We start from the raw sequence: 21,097 nt of genomic DNA on the forward strand, positions 1-21,097 counted from the left end.
ATGAGAAGTTTTATATTGAGCCTTTTATTGGCCTTTCAATTCACGTAAGAACATCACGTGTCAAAACAATAACCAAATGGATTAACTATGTCAGAGAAATAAACTGATTCCGATCTACGGCGGTTTCGTGATGGCGGCGATTAATTCTTAGTTTTTGAGCTTTCAAGAGCTTGAACATTTCCACATATTTTGCACTTATAACACAGCAGAGTAAGACATGGTGAATCTTTTGATACCAAATAACTGTAATGTGAATTTTGTTGCAAGTCAACCGTTAACACTTTGGCTACAGTATTAGTATGAAAACCAGTAAAGTACACTCTTCTACAATTAGCAAAGCAATTAGACTTCAACATTAAAAAATGTTAGGCTAGGTTGTGTGGGAAATTTGCTATAAACCTAACGAAGTTGCATAAATTCTTAATGAATGTTCTTTGAAACACCTGGAACAGTTGTCAGCAGTATTTGTCATAAAGTTATATGGCAGTAAATTTCAACCATAACTTACAATGTAAAGCTGAAGCATTTATTTTTTCCTTGTCCAAAATCCTTTTTAACATACAACCTCCCAAGTGTTTTGAAACATTACAGTTTGATAAATCTGTACATAGGTCAATATTTCTCTTTCACAGGGTCTGGTTTTTATAGTGCTTGAATAATGTTAAACAGTATATCTGAGTATTTTACATGTCATTCTTTTGTTTTATTTGCGACTATGGTTATATCTGGTTATTTGTATAGAGGATGTCGTATGTTTGGAGGTAAACTGAGTGAATTATATATAGTATATTTGCTAGTTTCTTCGGCAACTATTGTACCATTTGTAAAGAATATTTGTTCAAGGCAAATCGATAGAATTTTGTATCCGGTTTTTTTCTTCAACTACCAGTTTACTAAAACGCAGTGTAATCAGCTATTGTAAGCAACAACAATTATGAACCTTAATAGAATATGCCAAATAGTTTTATTCATCACTTATCCATCAACAATTTGTTTACGAGTTAAAGATTTATGCTTAGTTAATTTTGCTGTTTGGGAGGAAATACGCTTTAAATTTATTCAGAACAAAGTTTAGCTTATGCAGTACTTAATATTTTACCTCTTCATGTTTTACCTTTCACTCTCCCAGTACATTGCGAATTCTCTTCTCCTCCCCTTATAAGAGGTTTAAACTAACAAAAAAGTGAGCTATGAGCCTTTCAGATTAAAAACTTGATTTGAAAACAACATCACTGCGCTAGCATGTTTTTCTCAAAAACTGCATAGTAAAGGTCATTAATTTGTTTCAGCACCGAAAAGATGAACAAGCAAGCCTGTTTAATAGATAAAGCAACACGTAGAACCAAATATTTAAATTATAGGAGATCTCTTTTTTGACACAAGCTAGCTCACAACTTAAAGACTAGTGTTGATGTATGTGCAAAATAGGCAGGGGATGCAACCTCGCAGTTCAATCAATCTTTTAATTACCTTAAACCATAACTGTCACGAACAACTTTTATCGTATTTATTAGGTAAATCAGACACGCTGATTCCGATTTTGTATTCAAAATAAAGATTAGTCCACTAACCTTCAAAGTCATTTAGGCTTTTTTAAAGCGTTTCAATATCCGTTTCGAAAACAACACAATCGACATTGCAAGCTCCGCCCATAAATATGTGACGACACCTAGCTTTTTCAGGAACGGAAGTTAGGAATGTTTAGTCCGATTTAGAATAATAGAGATTGGTGTCTTAAAACCCATTATTATCTAAATCTAGCCTGTAAAATAATTTTAGTTTTTTATGAAAGGTATATAAACTATTTAAAATTGCTCGTAGCTTGTTACATGACGTTTAAATGGGCTGAAGGCCGAGAAAAATGAGCTCAAAAAGCGCGGTTTTACCACAATCTAGCGTTGTTATTGCGTTTTTTTAAATATGCAATGTTAAATAGCTTATCTACCTTTCAGAAAAGACTGATATTATTTTTAAGGCTGAATTTAGATATTAATGGATTTTAAAACACCCATCTCTATTATTCTAAATCGGTCTAAACATCCCTACATAACTTCTGTTCCTAAAAAGCTAGGTTACGTCACGTATTTATGGGCGGAGCATGTTATGCCGATCGTGTTGTTTTTGAGACCGACATTAAAACGCTGTAAAAAAAGCCTTCATTACTCTGAAAGTTAGTGGACTAATCTTTATTTTGAGTACAAAATCAGAATCAGCGTGTCTGATTTGCCTATTAAGTACGATAAAAGTTGTTCGTGACAGTTATGGTTTAAAGGTTGACTTGCAACAAAATTCACATTACAGTTATTTGGTATCAAAAGATTCACCATGTCTTACTCTGTTGTGTTGTAGGTGTCAAATACGTGGAAATGTGATTACCAGCTCTTAAAAGCTCAAAAACGAAAAGCCGCCGTAAATTGGAATCTGTTTATTTATCTGACGTAGTCATTCCAGTTTGGTTATCGTCTTGTCACGTATGTTCTCACGTGAATTGAAAGGCCAATAAAAAGCGTAATGTAAAACTTATCGTAGCACTAGTTTATGACAAACAATTAGGGTTTTACCGAAGACCCCGTATCAAATATAGATACTCGCTACTTTACAGTTTTCTTTCGGTATTATTCAATCGTCCAGTCGTAATCTGATCACGTGACCCAATACTTCGCAAATAATTTTTGCAGCTCTTTTCGATTATCACAGGTAACCAACAGGCTCGTCATGATTATCAGACAATGATATACACTCCTTCGAGGTAAGGTTAAAAAGTTTAACGATTTTTTACGGTAAGTTATAAGATATCAGTGCTAAAAGTGACAGCATTACAATGACAATAAAACAGACGCGTAAAAACAATAGACATGGTTTTATTGAATGCGTGAAGTATATTTGTGAAAATATTTCGACGAATGAGGTTGCATGAAAGTGTAAACAGAAACCATCCTGTAACAACCGTCCCATTTGAGCCGTTTTGGAAAGCGAATCCAAACTACGGCTGTCTCGTGTGGCTGCGATTAACTGTTCGTTTCTGAGCTTTTAAGAACTTGTAATCACATTTCCACGTATTTGACACCTACAACACAACAGAGTAAGACATGGTGAATCTTTTGATACCAAATAACTGTAATGTGAATTTTGTTGCAAGTCAACCTTTAAGTGAGGGTTTATTGTATACATCTATTAATGCGTATAAATAAACCAAACTCTTTTCTAGCTTGTGGGCTCTAGATCTACTTTTTATAGTTTACAGCTGTGCGCTCAAACACTGTTAGACTGTCTTAGTTTTTAGTAGCGCTGCTCAGTGGTGCCCGCTTTAACTAGTTATTACCGTTGAATAAAGGGAAAGTCGCATGGTAACCAAAGTTTCTTAAGATGTTCGCGATGAGCAATTTAGACCGAAGACATCTTCAGTAGCTAGGCAACAATTGGTAAGAATAGAGTAAAATGGTGGATCCTCTAAAAAAAGCAAATTAAATTTTTAAAATGCATTGCTGTTTTTACCTTTGAGTATCATTCCTGAATCTCCTGTTTTGTTTTCCCATAGTTTTTTTCAGTGAATAAACAACATAGATAATCCAGTAGTAAAACAGTAATTGGTATTTGTGTTTGCTAGCACCAAGTTGGCCAATTTAATAGTTTACACATTTTTGGCTTCTGCTGCTTCAACTGATTTTTTCAAATGAAACTTCGACAAAAACTTTTTTGATATCTGGCCACCCCTTAAACCATCTATTTCCTTTGTTTAATAATGGACATCAGTTTTTACCGTCAGCTGGATATTGCGCTCAGTTGGATATGTACATGTATGTGTGAGTTGTTGTATACAAGGATGCACGGCCACCTGTTTCTTTGCAGGAGTTTTGGGGGTTGAACACATCAATGGAGTGTCCACATTTATTAAGCGCAGCACGTGTATCAGAACCCGTAGGAGCTCGGGCCTTCAAAAAAGCTCGTACTTCTACTGATTCTTCCAATTCTAGCGAAACAAGTGACAGACGAGGCAAAACTCCTTTTAAGTTAGTCTGCCAAGTCAAGGGTAAATACATTCTGTATATTCATGTTCGGCTTCATTCGTTCCTGGAGTTCTAAACTACCGTAATGAGGCTTCTCATGCAGCATAAGTGTGTTTATGCTATTTGAAACTCCTTTATGTTGCAAGTTTGCATTACATACGTGTCCATAATATTCATTACATAGTGTATCATATTTTGCCAGGATGTGATGTAGACAGCTCCTTATGGTGTTGCTGCCTATGTGGTGAAGTGGCGTGTGGTCGATATGCCAAAGCGCACATGAAAAGCCATTATGAGCATAAAAATCAGCACTGTGTTTGTCTGGACACAACAACATATGCTATATACTGGTGAACAGAATTCCTTTTGCTCCTTATTTCCACTTTTCTATTTTTCTCCAACTAGTGTTCATTAGTCTCAACTTCCATAATGTGTTATGTTTGCTATGTACAGTATATATTTCAAAGTGCTATTGTGTTGGCACTAGTTGCGTTAGTAGCAGTTGTCGGTGCTAGTTGTGTTGGCAACAGTTGCGTTAGTAGCAGTTGTCGGTGCTAGTTGTGTTGGCAACAGTTGCGTTAGTAGCAGTTGTCGGTGCTAGCTGTGTTAGCAACAGTTGCGTTAGTAGCAGTTGTCAGTGCTAGCTGTGTTGGCAACAGTTGCGTTAGTAGCAGTTGTCAGTGCTAGCTGTGTTGGCAACAATCGCGTTAGTAGCAGTTGTCAGTGCTAGCGGTGTTGGCAACAGTTGCGTTAGTAGCAGTTGTCGGTGCTAGTTGTGTTGGCAACAGTTGTTTTGATACCATTTGTGTTGGCAGCATTTGTATCGGCAGCTTTTATCTGCACTATCGCAGTTTTAACTGCTGTTTTAGTTATGAGTGCGATGAATATATTGTGAACGATTCAGATTCTCCTAAGGTGGCTAACCTCCGAAGCTTCTTCCAGTTTTTGGATCCAGAGTAAGTCCGTTCAACTATATGTAACCCTTGTTCTCCATGCATCGGTTTTCTGTAACCACTTATCTTTTAATAGGTAGATGAACATTCTCATCTCAAAATTGCCTTACTTCCAACTGACTGGCGCTGCTACTGATCGTGTTCATCCGCTAGGTAGTGGATGCACTCCTGGTTAAGCTCATGAAGTATTAGTATGAAGAGCAATGAATGTGGCATTTAAATATGAAAAATGTGACGCTTACAATTGTTTAGCCTCTGGTTAGTAGAGTTATATTGCTAGTAAACATGAAGCGATAATGATGACCCTTTAGGGTGTACTGTTATACCTCCGTAGCCACAGTTATGAAATAGAAAACTGCTAGTCTTGTGAATATACTTGCTAGCTTTTTATTTAAATCAATCAAGTTGGTAAAAGGTTATAGCCAATCATTTTTATTTGGCAGACTACAACAATTGACAATACAAAAACATTCTTAAACAATAAATCTGAATTTGTAGACAATGAAAATGCACAGAACTTTATCTGATGATTTTGAAGCAATCAATAATCATATTACGCTTTTATCTCACACGAGGAAGTTAGCTATCCCTCAGCCTGATAGTCATGAAAGGGCTGGAGGCTTTCGCGTGTACTTGTTGACATTTTCTACAATCATTAGTTGTACATTTTTACCTCAGGTTTTTATCGTTTCTGATTTCAAACAATTTATAGTTTACACAAAAATTTTAGATTTTTGTTTCGGAAAGTTTGCGACTCAAACGCAGATAAGATAAAACTGTGAGATAATTGGTTGGAAAAAGAGTTGAGTTAAGCAATAAAAAGAGCTAATCTAATGAGATAAGATTAACTGAAAATCCTGTGGAAATGAAGCTGCAACACAAGCTACTACAGATATGGCAATACAGTCCGTAGCCTCCTCTATGAATGAAGCATTTGTGATAAACTCAATGCGCGATATTATATATTAAAAATTTCTTGTCATACATTTTACGGTGTGAAATATAAAAAAAATGTTTAGAAAAATCATTTTCTAGGCACTAAACTGATTAAAATGATTTGTATTGGACAAACCATTGTAGAATTGGGACAATTTGCTTTTTATCATCAATCTATAGCAGTTTTTGGTTGAAAACTAGGATCGGGCTGTACATCAGTAATTAGTCGAAAAAACAACATTGTAAATTCTGTTGTCGATTCATTGTTTATTTTGATACTATTCGTCAGCCTTACATGTGATTATGATGAGCTGCAGCTAGCTATTATATTTTACTATAACATTATAAACTACATCTGGTAGCTTCAACTAAAATAAAAGATTTGCTGCATTAAATATCTAAATTAAATATTTAGGTTTTTGGAACCAATTTGGCTCCAATTGATGCATCGATAACGCCAATTTTACTTGCAGTAAAAGACTTTTAAAAATGGACATAATTCGGTATTAAATTAGCAATTGGGCAAGGGTAGATCAGTATTTGCGATCTAGCGAGGCACAACGTGAATCGAGTCAATATGCAAAACGTTGTACCACAGTTTTATTATTCAGACGAGCAATACTTAAGCAAACACATACTAGGTCAGCAGTCTCCATGGCATATATCAGTGGTTCTAAACTTGCCTTCCATTGAATCTCAATTGTTTGGCAAGGCATTCACCAGGGTTTGACCAAGATAGCACATTTTATATTTTACTTATGTAATGCATATATTTCCATCTTGAAAATGTTAAATGCGTGTACTTACGATACTTGTAAGGTTTGGCGCCTCCAACAAAGTTATGGAGCCTCTCACGGCCTTTTGTAGTGTTCTTAACAGGTTATGGTTTTCACATGGCTATAAACCTTTTTTGCCTATAGGCGGCTATGGGTAAGCGTTATGCTGCTTTCTTGCTACCAAAGCAAAACCTCCTGCAGCTTTTTACAGATACAAATAAGATTAGCAAATAAATGGCTTCAAAAGTGCTTATATAAAGGTTGGTGTCAGTTATTGCCATCAGCTTTCCAGTAAATATTGCATGGGGTTTCAGCCAGAGCTTGTGTTGTAAATTATCAGGAAACTTGATTGGCATATGAACATATGCCAATCGTATGAACATATGAACATAATTAGTATACAACATGTGGTCAGATATATATTGACGACTATGACTCTTGCGCAAAATAATACAAGCAGTAAAACGGAAGTTAGTATATCACTGTTTTATTGTAGCCCGATGCGTTGTTGTACTCAGAGATTTTCTACTGTCCTCTCTTAGATAACTACCGGTGTTAAACTCGACTCAATTCAGAGATCAGTGCCTGTAGTTGGTATAAACTTCTAGCATGTCAGGCGCCCCACTTGGTGTGACAATTTGAAGCCATGACCAGCTTGTTCAGGTCTAAGAAATCTTGAAAGCTAAATATTGTTAAGTTTTATTTATACAAGAGTTATAACTAAAAAACCAATCAGCGATCGTTAACCAGTAGACAATTCTATCACAAATCTGAAGCAGTGAAAAATTATATACTCAAGCTGATTGTATCTTTCGACTGGTCTAATTTACTCGCATTTACATCACTGCAGATGTTACAACTTATATCTAACCGTAAAAATAACTTGCGGATGAGTGATGTCCCTTTCTAGTAGCATCTACTTGTCATTATCTGATGGACGTTTTGTCTTCACAATACCTTGAATTAAGCTCTTCGTCTCACCTGTTGGACTTAGGAACCATGATGTTTGCTGCTAACACAAGTCATTTCTTTAGCCTAGTTGTGAGAAATATATATCTCACAACCAGTATAATATATGTGAAATATATACCTAACATAAATACGTATACAGTCAAACATGGATAGCTCGCCCACGGATAGCTCGAACACGTGGTTAATTCGAACGGTTTCTTTGGTCCATTCCCACGTAATGATAAATTGCTATAGATAACTCGAACTCAACACTTTTAACTCGAACTGTTTTTTGCCCAACGGCTACCAAAACGGTTGTTATCGCTTTAGAAAATCACTTTATTCCAAGCCATAGAGGTAAACCTCAACTTTTCGTAATTCATAGGCGTCGTTATTACCACCATCGGCAAAATATTTTTGTCAACGACTTTTCTAAAGGTTTGGTGAAATTTAATTTATACCAAACATACGCTTAGCGATCGCCTTTCGGAAGGAAGGTAAAGTGAGGTAATCTTTGCATAAACTTCAAGAAAAATCGGCAAAATTGATCGTGGGTAAAACGCTCAAAAGAAAAAGATGTCTTTTCTTTTGAGCATTTCAACAACGATCAAGTTTTGCCAATGTCAATCTAAAAAACGTCGTGGCAATAACATCACCTCAAACAACAAACCAATCTCAAGTGATAGAAAAATCTCTATACTTTCTGATAAAAACGTTTTAAACTTTACATTAGAAGCATTTAATTTGAAACAAGCCTTCGTGCTTTTGATTTATATTATAGTTTGTATGTGTACATGTATCTACTAATAAATAAGTAAATACATGGACTTGTGACAGTGCTCTGATAACTTGAACGCTCTGATAATTTGAACACTTTCGCTCGGTCCCGTGAAGTTCGAGTTATCCATGTTTGACTGTATATATGTCTCACATGTATATAAATATATATAGTTTTAAGTCAAGCAGGTGAGCTGAAGGGCTTGTATATAAGGTGTATATATCTATATACCATTCGGCTTACCATATCTGTATATATAAATCTCAAAGTTGTTATCTGTCGTTCCTTGTCTGTCTAGCTATAGCTATAAAAATCTAGGAATGAACAGTTCGTTTCGAGCTGGATTAGAACTCACGAAGATTACAACCACAAGTTTGTAGACACGCTCATCTAACCACAAGGCTACGCAGTTCTTATCATTCCATAGCTCTTACTATATACTGTATACCCTTTTCCCGATTGCACACGCTAAATTACGTATTAATTAATACAGTGCACCCACGGGTTACGATGCCCATGTGATAAGATTCTGTTACCTAACTATTAAACACTATACTTTTTCATAATTTTTTCATCAGAGCAAACTTGTTTTCCACTATGCAATATCAACAGAAACTTCTCTCGAAATTCAAATTTGGCGATTGTTGTACTGATTACGACGAAATAACAAAAATGTCGATATGCTATTTGCCAAAATACCTCTGGCAACGCCGGAAAGAGATGAAGCTATCTCAGTTCAGCGTTATTCATTATAGTAAAAACGAATTTGCAAACAGACAAGTGGTAAAATTTTAGTTACAGGTTTGATGTTTAGCAAAATACATACTAAAACTAAGTATGTGTTTAGTAAACTATATTCATCTAAGTTAGATTCAGCGTTTATATTACAAGTCTGTTTCGAAGGTAAGAACTCCTGCTGTAAGTACTGTACTGCACATAGTGTGTGGTAATGTTATATTTTATTGCAGATCATAACCACTGAATACACTAAAGTTACTGTTTATTTTACTAATTTTTACCATAACATCTTAGTTTTTTAATTTGTAATTTTCAAATATTCCGTTTCAATTTCTAATTTGTCGTTAGCTCATTTTTTCGGTTTTGGTAAATCTGTAAAAGCTAAATGCTGTCACCTAAATGCAGCCATTATTGTCTTGTCTCTGATAATCATTGTCCTTGCCAAGGAACTTAAATTAAATGCATAACCTTGATCAACATTTGATAGTTGGAAATAAAAGAAAAGCTGAATACATGAATCTAAAGGGTTGAACAGGCATAACACAAAAACTGCATTGGATTCAATTTTACACAATAACACACTGTGATGTACATAGATGTGATATCATACACATATCACATCACACAATATCACACTGTGGTGTACATAGATGTGATATCATACACATATCACATCACACAATATCACACTGTGGTGTACATAGATGTGATATCATACACCTATCACATCACACAATATCACACTGTGGTGTACATGGATGTAGGCTAATTTTTGTATTCTTGTCTTGTTTGACATTGTCCTCTCACATGCTTGTTTGACATTGTCCTCTCACATGCTTGTTTGACATTGTCCTCTCACATGCTGTTCAAGAGATGCAGGCAAATCACACTTTTCCTACTGCCATTGGATCTTGCCATTTAACTCTGTTTTTATGTTTCAGCTACAATATCCTAGACTTGGAGAATGAGAAGGACACAGAAAACAACAAAGACCATATTAGGAAACGATCAGGAAATCATCATAGCTCTCACACAAGCCATAAAAAGCGCAAACCAGCTCATCCCAAAACAGTCGGGCTGAGAAACCTAGGCAATACATGCTTCATGAATGCTGTGTTACAGTCCCTCAAGTATGTGTGTCGCAGTATATTGGCTGAGTTAGACCAGTAGTGTTCCTAGGTTTTCTGAGTTCTTTCAAACGATTTTTATGGGAAGCTGCTGGAGAAAACAGGATTTGTATAAGATAATAGCTGTTATGTCTTCTGGGGTACTACCACCTGCCTGCTTCTCTCAATCAACACAGATTAAAAGGCTACCAATCGCACTTGATATCCAGACTCTCAAACCACATTGGCCTCGTATAAATTAACATAAAATTAATGCTAGTTTACTATGCGGTGGCTGAAACTGCTGTCAGACTGAGAATATCGTCACCGCTTGTTCCACTTGATCTTTAAAATATACTTGACAGAAGTTTGCGTGTGTGTATGTGTGCGTGTGTTGTGTGTGCGTGTGTATGTGTGTGTGTGTGTGCGTGGTAGCGGTTGACAGCAGTTCTCTGCCACACACACGCAGTTTATTTAGTGGCTAAATTATCTGCTGAATCTTTAACAGATAATTCTTTAATGTATACAGGTATCAAGATGCTTTGGAAAAACGTTAGTGTAAGGCTTCTCTCCATTAGCTCTGTACTCAAGGAAGTTATTAGTAACCAAAAAGATTACTGGCTCTCTTAAAAGGCTTATCTATATACATACTGTAAAACCTTTAATAGAACTGCCACCTTAATTTTAACGCCACCTCCATTTACCGCCTCTATGGGAGAACCATTGAAAAATAGAAAACCATCCTTTAATTAAACTTCATTTAGATTTGACCTTTTGACCTTTGATCTTCACGCAGCATCTATAATAGCAAGTGATCAGTAGAAAAGTGTCCTCAAAATTATACTAGTAATGACTCGATTACATCAATAACAATTAATTCTTTCGTTGTTTCTGTTCGAATCAAAGTTCGTTTTTCAACCACAACGATTTTCATTTTTTTCGTTAAAATTTTGAAGGCAACACCATAGAAATAATTGATACTGTAACTGTATCAGGCTAATAGTAGTTCTTTGTTTAACTTGATACTTCGATGTATATTAAAAACGGTATATGAAAAGCAACATGGTGAAAGTTGTTCTTAGTGATGCTACTAAAAGTTTATCATTTGTATGAAATGCAAAGTTTTGCTTTGTTCAAAAAATCGTTTGGATGCAAATATCGACTAGTTCAGCAGTGCACAAGAAGATTTGAGGTCAGAAGACATTGTGGAAGGTATTGACCAACCAGAAGATGTTTGTTCCATCAAAAGCAACACTCAAAACGCGGCTAGCCAAGCAAATGATGCAAATATTTTTATTTCAAAAATATTAATTTTTGTTTCTGCATGTATTATAAGTATGGTTCGTTTATGCTACTTGTTCTTAAATACATATATTTGTAGCGTTTGATAGATTATTATTATATAACTTACAAATTTGCAGATTTATAGCATATTATTTGATAGCATCCTTGCGGTTACCTTAGCACGGCTTACAATGGATCGCTGCTCATAACTCCTCTTTTATTTCATATAAAAAGCCAGTTCTGGCTGCAAACTGTAGCAAACATATCAATGAGTGCAATGAGCTTTTATGCAACATCATCAAGTACAGTTATAAAATGAAAATATATTGTCAAAATTGCAGGGCCACAAGTTATAATATAATTGCAGGTTAATTGTAAGCAATAGATATCAACTGGTAGAGTTATTTGTCGGCTTCTCAATGCATGTTTATTAAGAGATCTTTGACAATTTGGAGGTAAGTTAGCAGATTTATTGCATCCAAAAGGGTTAATGTTGCTCTGCCCGAAACAAAGTGCAAAATATAAGCAACATTTGTCTTGCCCGTAAAAGAGTTAAATTTATCTTCCCTAATTTCCGACGAGCTATTTGAAAAATAAAACCCCAGCCTCCATTTGAACGCCACCTCCATTTGACCGCCTATTTGATTATAGGAGAAGAGTTGAACGATAGAGCGCCATGGCATTCAAATAAAGGTTTCACTGGAAATCTCAAAGTTAGTCTTTTGTTGGTTTTCTGTTGTCGATGTGTCTAGCTAGTGATTAAAATCTTGCACTTGCAATAAAAGGTCCCCACTGTACTGGTATTGAACTCTCGATGAATGCAATGGCAAGTATGCAAACACTTGCACCTAACCACAAGGCTAAGCCATCCTTACATGGCACAGCTCATCTATGGTATACTTATTGCAATTAAGGCTAAATATGTACGCTTTATTATGAATTAATATTATCTCTTGCGTTTGTTCTTTTGAAATCTTTTTCAAAATTCATTTTTCTTTATTTGTAATTTTCAATTTTGCCGTTTCAATCTCAAATGTTCCGTTACAGGGCAACTACATAATTTCAATTTTCAATTTCTAGCTATTGCAAAGGTCCATCGCTAGAAGTTGAAAAACTAAAAAATGTTCACATGGTCATTCACTAGCAGGAATTGCCTCTCCATTCTCTCTCGGTGCGGTCAGACAAAGTACCCTCATGTGCTTCACTAATTGATGCAATTTCGATATCTCATTTTTACGTTTGTGCCAGTATTGACTATCAAGAGGTACCAGTATAGACGTATTCAAATATTTTATGGATAGTTTCCGCAGCATCGGTAACCTTTTTATGGACACACTTTTAAATACTCTTGCTTATTGATTCAAAGTATTCATAATTTTTTTTTTCAGTTCATTCTGATTGTATCAGTATCAATTCACTTTTCATTATAGCTATTGTAACAAATCACACTTTATCTAGCCATTTATTTCACATTTAAATGTCTTTACAGTTGTTTTAGTTTTCTTTTAATTCATTTGAACTGCACAAAACACTTTACTCATGATATGAAATTTAAAAGTTATGATGGTAAATGTTGTATATGTTAAATAAAAATAATTTTGCTGTGCCAAGAATTTTTTATTACTCACGCATCGCCTGGCATTCATCTAGTAGTCTCTTTATATGGAATGAGTGTGGTAACAAGCATATCTGATTTAAAGCTGTTTTATTTCGCGATCAAGATCATGCGCGCGCCGCGCGCACACACACACACATGTGATAAATTTTTCACAACATTACTGCTTACTGCGTGGTTTGTTCTGATGCTGTAGACACGCATGAAAGAAGTAATCCTGGTATTATCTGCGCTGCTCAGTCCCTCCAAACAGTCTAGCTGTAGATAGTAGTGAAAAAAGTTAAACCTTGTCTTACAATCACCTCTACATACTAATTTTTCAATATATTTGTGTCTACATGGCAAGTAATTTCCTATATATCATATAGACTATATATCATATATATCATATAAACTATCATATATATCATCGGAAATTTCTCAAATTGTTAGTTTTGCAAGTAAAAGTGAAAAGTCTAGTCGAAATAATAAATAAATTGTGAAAATATGAAATCACGTGAAATAAAAGGCTCAATATAAAACGTTTCGTAGCACTAGTTTATGACAAACACTTCAGGTTCTACCGGAAAGCCCTTACCAAATATAGATGCTCGCTACTTTACAGTTTCGTTTCAGCTAGGTGTAATCTTCTAATCATAATCTGATCATGTAACCCATATTTCCAGCCAAATGACGCGAAAAATCTTTTGCAGCATTTTTCAACCATCACAGGTGACCAACAGGCTCCTCATGGTTAACAGAGGATGATATGCACCTCTTCGAGCTAAGGTTAAAAAATTAAACTGATTTTTAGGCTAGGTTTTGAGATACTAGTGCTCAAAGTGTCAGCATTACAATGACGATAAAATAGACGTGTAAGGACAATAGACATGGTTTTATTGAATGCTTGTAAAGTTGATTTAAACTTGTTGGAGTGACATTTAGGTTGAATAGCACTGCTTATTTCTATCACTCTCTCTTCCTCCGAACTGACGCATTGCCAGGCCTACACATGTCTTTCTATTAAACTAATAATAAAGCCTTTTTTATTATTACTTTATTTATTACATATATAATTTATGTTTTTATATTCACATGTAGTTTCTAGAATAGTTTTATATAATGCATTTGCTTTTGCTTCATATAATTACTTAAAATTTTTATCATAATTTTTGGGGTTTTTAGAAAGAATTAAACGAAATACTGTGTATTATTATAAAAAAATATGAGGGTTTGCATATATAATGAAGTATTGGCGCAAAATAGTTCCATATATTGAGAGTTGACTGTAATCAGAGTTACACTCTAAGAGTAGCATTTATATAGCCCATTCACATGTATATATAACCCATTCGCATGTATATATAGCTCATTCACATGTATATATAGCTTATTCACATGTATATATAGCTCATTCGCATGTATATATAGCTCATTCACATGTATATATAGCTCATTCACATGTATATATAGCTCATTCACATGTATATATAGCTCATTCACATGTATATATAGCTCATCCACATGTATATATAGCTCATTCACATGTATATATAGCTCATTCACATGTATATATAGCTCATTCACATGTATATATAGCTCATTCACATGTATATATAGCTCATTCACAAGTATATATAGCTCATTCACATGTATATATAGCTCATTCACATGTATATATATGCTCATTCACATGTATATATAGCTCATTCACAAGTATATATAGCTCATTTACATGTATATATAGCTCATTCACATGTATATATATGCTTATTCACATGTATATATAGCTCATTCGCATGTATATATAGCTCATTCACATGTATATATATAGCTCATTCACATGTATATATAGCTCATTCACATGTATATATAGCTCATTCACATGTATATATAGCTCATTCACATGTATATATAGCTCATTCACATGTATATATAGCTCATTCACATGTATATATAGCTCATTCACAAGTATATATAGCTCATTCACATGTATATATAGCTCATTCACATGTATATATATATGCTTATTCACATGTATATATAGCTCATTCGCATGTATATATAGCTCATTCACATGTATATATATAGCTCATTCACATGTATATATATAGCTCATTCACATGTATATATAGCTCATTCACATGTATATATAGCTCATTCACATGTATATATAGCTCATCCACATGTATATATAGCTCATTCACATGTATATATAGCTCATTCACATGTATATATAGCTCATTCACATGTATATATAGCTCATTCACATGTATATATAGCTCATTCACAAGTATATATAGCTCATTCACATGTATATATAGCTCATTCACATGTATATATATGCTCATTCACATGTATATATAGCTCATTCACAAGTATATATAGCTCATTTACATGTATATATAGCTCATTCACATGTATATATATGCTTATTCACATGTATATATAGCTCATTCGCATGTATATATAGCTCATTCACATGTATATATATAGCTCATTCACATGTATATATAGCTCATTCACATGTATATATAGCTCATTCACATGTATATATAGCTCATTCACATGTATATATAGCTCATTCACATGTATATATAGCTCATTCACATGTATATATAGCTCATTCACAAGTATATATAGCTCATTCACATGTATATATAGCTCATTCACATGTATATATATATGCTTATTCACATGTATATATAGCTCATTCGCATGTATATATAGCTCATTCACATGTATATATATAGCTCATTCACATGTATATATAGCTCATTCGCATGTATATATAGCTCATTCACATGTATCTCAAGGAAAGCTGCTTTAATAATGCTACTTATAAGGCTAGTGAAAAGGATTCATTTAGAATGCTCGCAATTGTGGTTCTTATGGGCTTTTGATTTTTTCCTTGTTTTCTCTACCTAACAAAAAGCTAATTTACTTTGCAGTAATATACCTGAGTTTTCCAAGTATATACAGAAACTCCCTTCGCTAGAAAAGATGCAGAAGAAACCGTCACCCAAGACTTCAGCTAACCTCGAAAATTTCCCAAAAAGTGTCGGACGACCAGTTGCGACAAGGTCCAATCCCGAATATAATGATAATGTGTGGGTCTCTATTAAACTAAATAGATTGTTTTGCTCGATTTGCCTTGCTTCAATAGAGTTATTCTTTACTCGTTTTAGTGTTTCTTGCGGCCTCGGTCATATGTATGCATAGGACCGTTATTTTAGCTTCCTTTAATGACTAGTAGTTAACCATGTCAACTCTAATTTATGCTCTCGGTGTAGTCAGGGTGTAATCATAGCTTTTCTCTGCAGAATGGATTTAGTAAAAATGAATCGAAGCTTTGGACCTAAATTCGTCAAAGTTCACTGTTGAAATCGCTGTAGATTTTAATGTAAGTTGCGATTAGATTTAAGGTACGGCCACACGTAACGATTTTTCATTGGTTCTGACCGAAATGAACGAAAAGTAGAATTATTCCGCCAAATTTCACAGAATCGTTAGAGCTGTGCACGCACACCGAAATCATCGACGAAATGCTTTTAATTGGCTAAACAAATTATTAGCGAGCTTGATTCTACCAGCTTTCGCAAATAGTATAGTCCAAAAAACGTATTACGACACACAATAAAAGTACTAGTGCAATTCAACATAGCACATACGATGCAGCTGCTTAGATAGCGCTATTGTTGGTTATCTATTGTTCGGGCATTATGTCTGTATGTCTGCGAATAGTTTCTTTTTTAATAATAGCAATTTTTATTTAGCAGAATAATTTCCATTCAAAAACTTGCCATATTTAGCGCAATCAAGTCAATTGCATCATATTTATTATGCCGAATTGTGTTATTATTGTTCTTGCGTGTCGCGTTATGTGCCTCGGACTATATAAATTGCAACAGTTGCTAGAATCGTGATCGCTAATAATTTGTTTAGCCTATTAAAAGCATTTCGTTGACAATTTCGGTGTGTGTGCACAGCTCGGACAATTCTGTGAATTTCGGCCGAATAATTTTGTGCTTTTCGTTCAATTCATGATTTCGGTCAGGACCAACAAAAAAATCGTTACGTGTGGCCGTACCTTCACTCTCGCTTCATATCAGCAAGACTGCTAACAATAATTCAATGTTTGGCTTTCTTAAGTGCATTTACTAAACATAGTGAGTTGTAGATTATCATCATAAAATATTAGCCTAAAAACAATACAAATATTTTTAAAGGTTGACTTGCAACAAGATTTACATTACAGTTATTTGGTATCAAAAGGTTCACCATGTCTTACTCTGCTGTGTTGTAGGTTTAAAATATGTGGAAATGTAATTACAAGCTCTTAAAAGCTCAAAAAAATTAAATGAATTTTTACGGTAAGTTATAAGATATCACTGCTAAAAGTGACAGCATTACGATGACGATAAAACAGACGCGTAAGAACAATAGAAATGGTGTTATTGAATGCGTGAAGTATATTTGTGAAAATATTTCGACGAATAAGGTTGCATGAAAGTGTAAACAGAAACCATCTCTCACAACTACGTCACATTTGAGCCGTTTTGAAAAGAGAATCCAAACTACGGCGGTCTCGTGTGGCTGCGATTTTCTGTTCGTTTTTGAGCTTTTAAGAGCTTGTAATCACCTTTCCACATATTTTGCACCTACAACACAGTAGAGTAAAACATGGTGAACCTTTTAATACCAAATAGCTGTAATGTAAATTTTGTTGCAAGTCAACCTTCAAAGCAATTTTGGCTTGCATTAGTGACTATTCTAAACATTTTCTCGTGCACTTGCACTCCACTTACATTTCTGATGGTCCTTATGATTAGTTATCTGTTAGAGTTATTCTGGTAATTCATGTTATATCAAGGGAACACAACTACGATCAAGTCATTAGTTGCACTTATATTGCTGTTAGATTTATGTCGTCATACGAAAAAGGCTGATCGCATGTAATTCATATGTTACCGCTTTAGTTGGTGAGACCATTACTCTAATGGAGCAATAAAATAAGATAATTCTGGCAATATCAAAACACAGATGTTTTGATGAAGTGTTCATATTATCTAGGGAGTATTAAAGTACCTGCTCTCATGCACAAGGATTCTTATGAACTCATTGTAGTCTGTTATCTCATGCCAATAGCAAGGTAGACTCGAGGCACACATATTGAGACGGGTATCTTACATACACAAGCCTCTGGTCAGCTGAATCTTATTTGACCTGGCTCGCTGCTGATCTGACCTTTAAGCATCGGGCCATAAGCTTTTTTATTTTGTTTGATAGGCTGCTAGTAGAGGAATTCCGTAAGACACTTGTGGAACTCAGGAGAAGCAAGACTGCTCTTTCACCAGCATCTCTTTTTGCTGTTATATGGAAGGTTGTGCCAACATTCAGGTATGTTCCGAATTTTGTGTATGTGAGGATAAGCGTGTCAACCTATTCAAGTTCCTCTCATAATTAAGTTAATATAATTGTTTTCACAAATCTTAAATTGTGTGTTGATAAGTACAGCTCGGATAGGAATTGTGGGTTGGCGACTAATCGTCATCAACTCATACACCTATCCTAAAATATTGCTTTCTTCTGCTTCACCCGAAGACAATGAAATGTGTTCTGAAAAGCAGAATTCTAGTTCGGCTGCGGTCTTATGAATATCACAAATTTAAATTCTTACAGAGGTTACCAGCAGCAGGATGCCCATGAGTTTATGAGGTACTTGCTTGACAGACTGCATCAGGAGTTGCTCGCTCTTCTTCCTCCCAACTCTTTTACCTCGCCACGCTCATCTCTAGCTGGCGTTAAGAATTCAGTTGTGACTGCCATATTTGGAGGTGTGCTGCAGAGCGAAGTGCACTGCCTTGAGTGTGGTAAAAACAGTGTCAAGCTTGACCCATTTCTTGACCTCTCATTGGACATACCCATAATTAAACCGAAGCCAACGTCGACACATGATAGGGACACAATTCCTCAAGTAGTGCCTTGCACTATCGCGGGTTAGTGCTTCGTTATATATTCTCATTTTTACCATTACTCAACAGTACATTCATATTTGCTATTCTAATTCAGCGACATGTTCACATCTCCCCGTCTTCATCGATGTGTCCATGTCTGCTCTCTTCACCGATGTGTTCACATTCGCTATTCTAATTCAGTGATATGCTCACATTTGCTACCCTTATTCTACGCAGTCATTTCATACTTATTGAATAATCCTCGCTCTCGATGCAGTAGCTTGTGAAATGCTTGTTGTTGCATCAGACATGGCCCAAGTCTACTATTGTCTTTCTATCATCTTTACTATCGTGGACCAAGAGATCAGTGCTAATTTTATTGATAGACTGCTTGAGGAGTTTCACTGATACAGAAGAATTGGCTGACTCGGAAAGATACACATGTGGTCACTGCGAGAAAAGGCAGCGTTCAACTAAAAAGTTCTGGCTAAAGAGATTGCCCAATGTATGTAATATTTGCTGGTCATATCATAAGCTGTGGCACAACTATTTGCTAGTATTATATATTATATTCAGAAGGACTAAATGGTGAAAATATAGCTAAAAAGAGATATTCAAGCATTTTCTTAAAATTTGTGTCCCCTGCTAGGTTCTCTGTCTACACCTCAAGAGATTTAGATGGAGCTCCTATTTACGAACAAAAATAGAAACATACGTTGAGTTTCCCATATCAGGGCTGGACATGAGTGCATACCAACTCTGTAACTTGGTGAGTTTCGTTAACATCCATTCTGCATCGATTAAGGAATTATCATTAGCACCTACACACTACAGGGTAGACTGTATATACATACTGTACTGCACCTACACACTACAGGGTAGGTTTTTATATACATACTGTACTGTACTTACACACCATAGGGTAGACTGTATATACATACTGTACTTACACACTACAGGGTAGACTGTATATACTTACATACTACAGGGTAGACTGTATATAATTTTGTCCTGAAGGGATTTTCTTCGTATTCTTCAATTCATACATAATCTGCTTTTAAGGTGGGATTTAGGAGAACTGAATAATCTAATCCAATCATTTGCGAGATTCTAACTGAACGAAAGATAAATATTTTTGCATTGACTCAATCGTGTTCACACTAGCTTTTATCTTTTTTATGCTTTTATGGTAGAACTATAAAAGTTGAGAATGGCAATTGTGTTTACAGAGAAGAACACGAGATAATACTGGCAGTACAGAGTATGACCTAGCAGCTGTTGTTGTCCATCATGGATCAGGGTGAGCAATTGTAATTCTAGTAGGTTTGACGGAAATCATGTATTCGTAATCACTACGAGACTGAGTTTGGTATTTTCGAGTTTATCGACTATGTTCTTGAGCCAATTGTAGTTCTAAATTGAGGTCAAGGTTAATCTGGTTACAACTTCAGCCTCTCATCCTTCCATCTAAAATGCATACAAATGTCTAAAGGCTATACAGCTTTTTTCATCATATAAAAGCTCAGACCTGCACAGGTTTTGCATTGCAAAATTAATCATGGTAACATTCATAGACAGAAATTCATGGCGAAGCTCACTAAAATTTAGTTGTGCTGGTATTCTTGATGCCATTTTATTGTCGCTATTGTCATGTAAAATACATTCAATGAAGCCTACATTGCGCATTACGATTCTGAATTGTATATAATACTTACCATGTCATGTGTGTATTTCAGAGCTGGTTCCGGGCATTATACCGCGTATGCTACCCATGAAAAGACCTGGTATCACTTCAATGACAGTACAGTCACTGTATGCTCGGAGGAAACTGTCACCAAAAGCAAGGCTTACATTCTCTTCTACGTTAGGCGAGAGCTAAAGTTATAGCCTCATGTTCATAGGTCAATGTTGTAATAAAACTTCAGCTATAGGAAATGGTCATCGATGCATGGAGTGGGATGACTAGTGAACATCAAAAGCTTAGCCTAAAATCCTGGCTCATACTAAAGTTGCCCCA

At 35.2% G+C, this 21,097-nt stretch overlaps 1 protein-coding gene across 1 annotated transcript; it reads left to right on the plus strand.

Moving 5' to 3' along the window:
* The first annotated feature begins 3,849 nt into the window (after nucleotides 1–3,849).
* On the plus strand, nucleotides 3,850–21,017 carry LOC137392214 (ubiquitin carboxyl-terminal hydrolase 3-like). The gene is made up of 11 exons (XM_068078870.1): nucleotides 3,850–4,030; nucleotides 4,210–4,357; nucleotides 4,877–4,963; nucleotides 10,081–10,269; nucleotides 16,075–16,233; nucleotides 18,413–18,523; nucleotides 18,806–19,122; nucleotides 19,467–19,585; nucleotides 19,730–19,849; nucleotides 20,310–20,380; nucleotides 20,817–21,017. The coding sequence occupies exons 1-11, from the start codon at nucleotides 3,874–3,876 to the stop codon at nucleotides 20,965–20,967; spliced, it is 1,629 nt and encodes a 542-aa protein (XP_067934971.1). The 5' UTR covers nucleotides 3,850–3,873; the 3' UTR covers nucleotides 20,968–21,017.
* Nucleotides 21,018–21,097: the final 80 nt, after the last annotated feature.

This window comes from Watersipora subatra, chromosome 3 (genome assembly GCF_963576615.1).
Source record: "Watersipora subatra chromosome 3, tzWatSuba1.1, whole genome shotgun sequence".
Taxonomy (NCBI): Eukaryota; Metazoa; Bryozoa; class Gymnolaemata; order Cheilostomatida; family Watersiporidae; genus Watersipora; species Watersipora subatra.